We start from the raw sequence: 2,827 nt of genomic DNA on the forward strand, positions 1-2,827 counted from the left end.
GGATTTGATGTAGTTTTTGCAATTCTTACTCTGAGAAAACATCAATGATAACAATACTGCTTGCTAGCCTTGCTCAAGATGCCAGAGGTGGCTTATCAAACAAGCTTTATATGATCCCCAGCTGTCCTTGAAATTTCCGCACAAGAAAGATGCACACCACCAACTGACACCATAGCAAGTTTGTGCTCATTAAAGAGAGAATTTGAGGGAGTGCAGGTGTTCAAGAGTATGCGGGGACCCCTAAGTTCACAATGCACAGTATCAGAATTGTTGTTTGACAATTAAAAAGCTGTTTCTAGCGGACAACATTGAGTAGCTGTACCGTGAGTCTGAAAGTCAGGCTAGTTTATTTTCCTTCTTTTGTGTTGCACTTGGAAGAAAGGCTAGAAAATGTATGCCTGTGGTTACACCTGCATAGATCTAATCTGCTTGCAATGGAAAAGACACTGAAAGCAGATCCTCAGTTGCAGAAGGATTTAATGATGACGTGTGATGAGACTGTAACCTGAACAAATTCAGTTCTCTCTTGGCGAACTTGAGAGACTGGAACCCGGTATTAGTTACGTAGCTTATGACTTGATCAGCAACAACGCGAGCAGATTTTTACCTTTTTCTGCTGTCTGTCCCCAGCCGCTAATAAAGCATTCTGTTGCGTTCTCAATGTAGGGGTACAGGTGTGCAGGAGGTAAGCAGACAGGCTGAATATAGTCACTGTAGCGTACTGCAGAATCAAGTTCAAATAACGCAATATCATTTTCCAGTGTTCCTGTCTTGAATTCTGGGTGCACAGTGATGCTTCTAATACTTCTTTTTGCTGTGTGTTGACCATGTTTCCAAAGGTTATGCACACCCAAAACAGCTCTCCAGTAACGCGGGTCCCTAAGACACAATTCATGTATTTTTTACAATTATGTTAAAGTAAATACGTTTCTTGAAGGCATTGTTGTTTTAACTGATTGTTTTACTGTTGGTTTATGCACCTTTAGGAATATACCTTGAAAAATCCATAGTACATATTTTCTGGAACAAATTCAGCTAATTACCATTGTCTGTTTTGAACACTCTGCCTAATGCTGGTTATGGCCATTAAGGTGAATTCAGAGTAATGATTTAAGCTGATACTCAGATTTTGCTTGCCACCCCACCCCAGAGGCCACCTGGGAGATACTTCTTTTTCAAAAGAGGAAAAACATGGATTTATTTTGCAGAAAGGAGGTAGGCTTATACCCACAGTGCTTATAAAGACTGTGTTTGTACCTAGATTTGGGAATCTGTTAACTAGAAGTTACAGATAATGAATATCAACTTATATTAAATTTAGAAATAGGGCCGGAGTCATTCAGACCTAATTTCCATTCCAGTAGGTTGAAAAAAATCTTTACTAAGTGGGAATTGAATTTGGCCTGTGATGAGCAAAGGGCAGGCTATAAAATTCAGATTCACCTCCCAAATTCTCCAGAGTGTAAGATAAAAATTAACTTGATTTATTTGCGATATACTGCCTCTCTAAATTAATGTTTGTGAAAGTACATTTAAAGAAATAAGGAGCTGATCTAACAAAGTCCTGATAAATGAGAAAATTCCAAAGTACAGATATTTTTATAGTTCAGTTTCCCGCAGGTCATGGTTATGTCAACACAGTCCATTCCATCTTGCGTGAACTAGTCTGCAGATTTTGCAACTATGTTAAAGACTACAGAAAAGACAACAGTCATGAGACAGCTGAAATGCAGCAGAATTGCTGTAAGTACAATTAAAAAGCCTGTTCTGAGGAGCGTTATTACCAATATTTTGTCCAAAAAAAAAAAAGTTAAGTGCCAAATTGTTCATTCTCTTAAATAGGAAAAATGGAAATAGTGTTAAAACTAATGAATTGTAATGTTTCTGATCTAAATATTGCAACATTTTCTTTTTCCAGTGAGCTTTACTAGTTTAGAAAAATCTATTAATCAGAAAAGTTAGAGCTCCATGAAAAGAAAAAGCCTCCAACCTAACAACAGTGTCACCTAGATCAAAACCAAACAACCCTTTATGAAAAATAACAAAGGTTGTTCTGGCCCAAGCCAGAAGTGCATATCCAAGACTTCTTGATGCATGAAGATGTAACTCTGCAGCCCGTGCTGGGCTGGCAGCCGTCACCACACACGACCATTACAGCAAAGGTGACAAAGGGGACACTCTTCGGTCCTTAGAGCCACCACCAGTCCCTCCTCGGGGCCGCGTCAGTGAACAGGAGTTGCATAGTCTGGGTCTGCACATTGGTTCTGCACTGTGAGAGCTCGGCCCGTCTACGTCCAGTTGATTTGCCCTCTGTTCAGAGATACCACAGGTGATGCTTTGCTTGATCCACTTACACCCTCCTCATAGTTAGTAAAAAGAGGTAACGCGTGAATACATACTTCCTTCGTGTAACGCAGTGGGCAGCGGTAAGTACTGAATTCTCATTAACTAAAACTCCACCGCAAATGTGTGCAAATCGTACGCCAGCCCGGTGAATCTGGAGGCTAACCGACCACGGCCACGCTCCCAGCTGGGCGTCGCGTCCACCTACGACGCGGGATCCTGAGATGCTGTCTAAGAGCGGCCGTTGTCCGCACTCTGCAAAACAGAAGGGAGTCAGTTACATTGTTCAAACTGAAAAACAGAGCTTTTGGTGCGCTCACAGCACATTGGGGGGTTGTTTGGGTTTGGGTTTTTTTTAATCTACAGTGTTACTTGCTGCAGGGCTTTTGATGTTAGCGGCTGGAGCCCAGCTTCTGGGGATGCCTGGACTGTTTTCTTAGGTTGCATGAAAGGTGTGCGTTTCCTCTGGTTACAGACGTATTTC

The 2,827-nt window shown here is 41.5% G+C and overlaps 1 protein-coding gene across 1 annotated transcript; it reads right to left on the minus strand.

The window, feature by feature from the left end:
* Nucleotides 1-569: 569 nt before the first annotated feature.
* TMPRSS12 (transmembrane (C-terminal) protease, serine 12) lies at nt 570-2,598 on the minus strand (the record flags this gene model as incomplete). The annotated part of the gene is made up of 2 exons (XM_009695063.1): nt 570-879; nt 2,400-2,598. Coding segments are annotated over 2 exons (509 nt in total), but the record flags the coding sequence as incomplete, so codon positions are not given.
* Nucleotides 2,599-2,827: the final 229 nt, after the last annotated feature.

Source organism: Cariama cristata, unplaced genomic scaffold (genome assembly GCF_000690535.1).
Source record: "Cariama cristata isolate BGI_N322 unplaced genomic scaffold, ASM69053v1 scaffold7722, whole genome shotgun sequence".
NCBI lineage: Eukaryota > Metazoa > Chordata > Aves > Cariamiformes > Cariamidae > Cariama > Cariama cristata.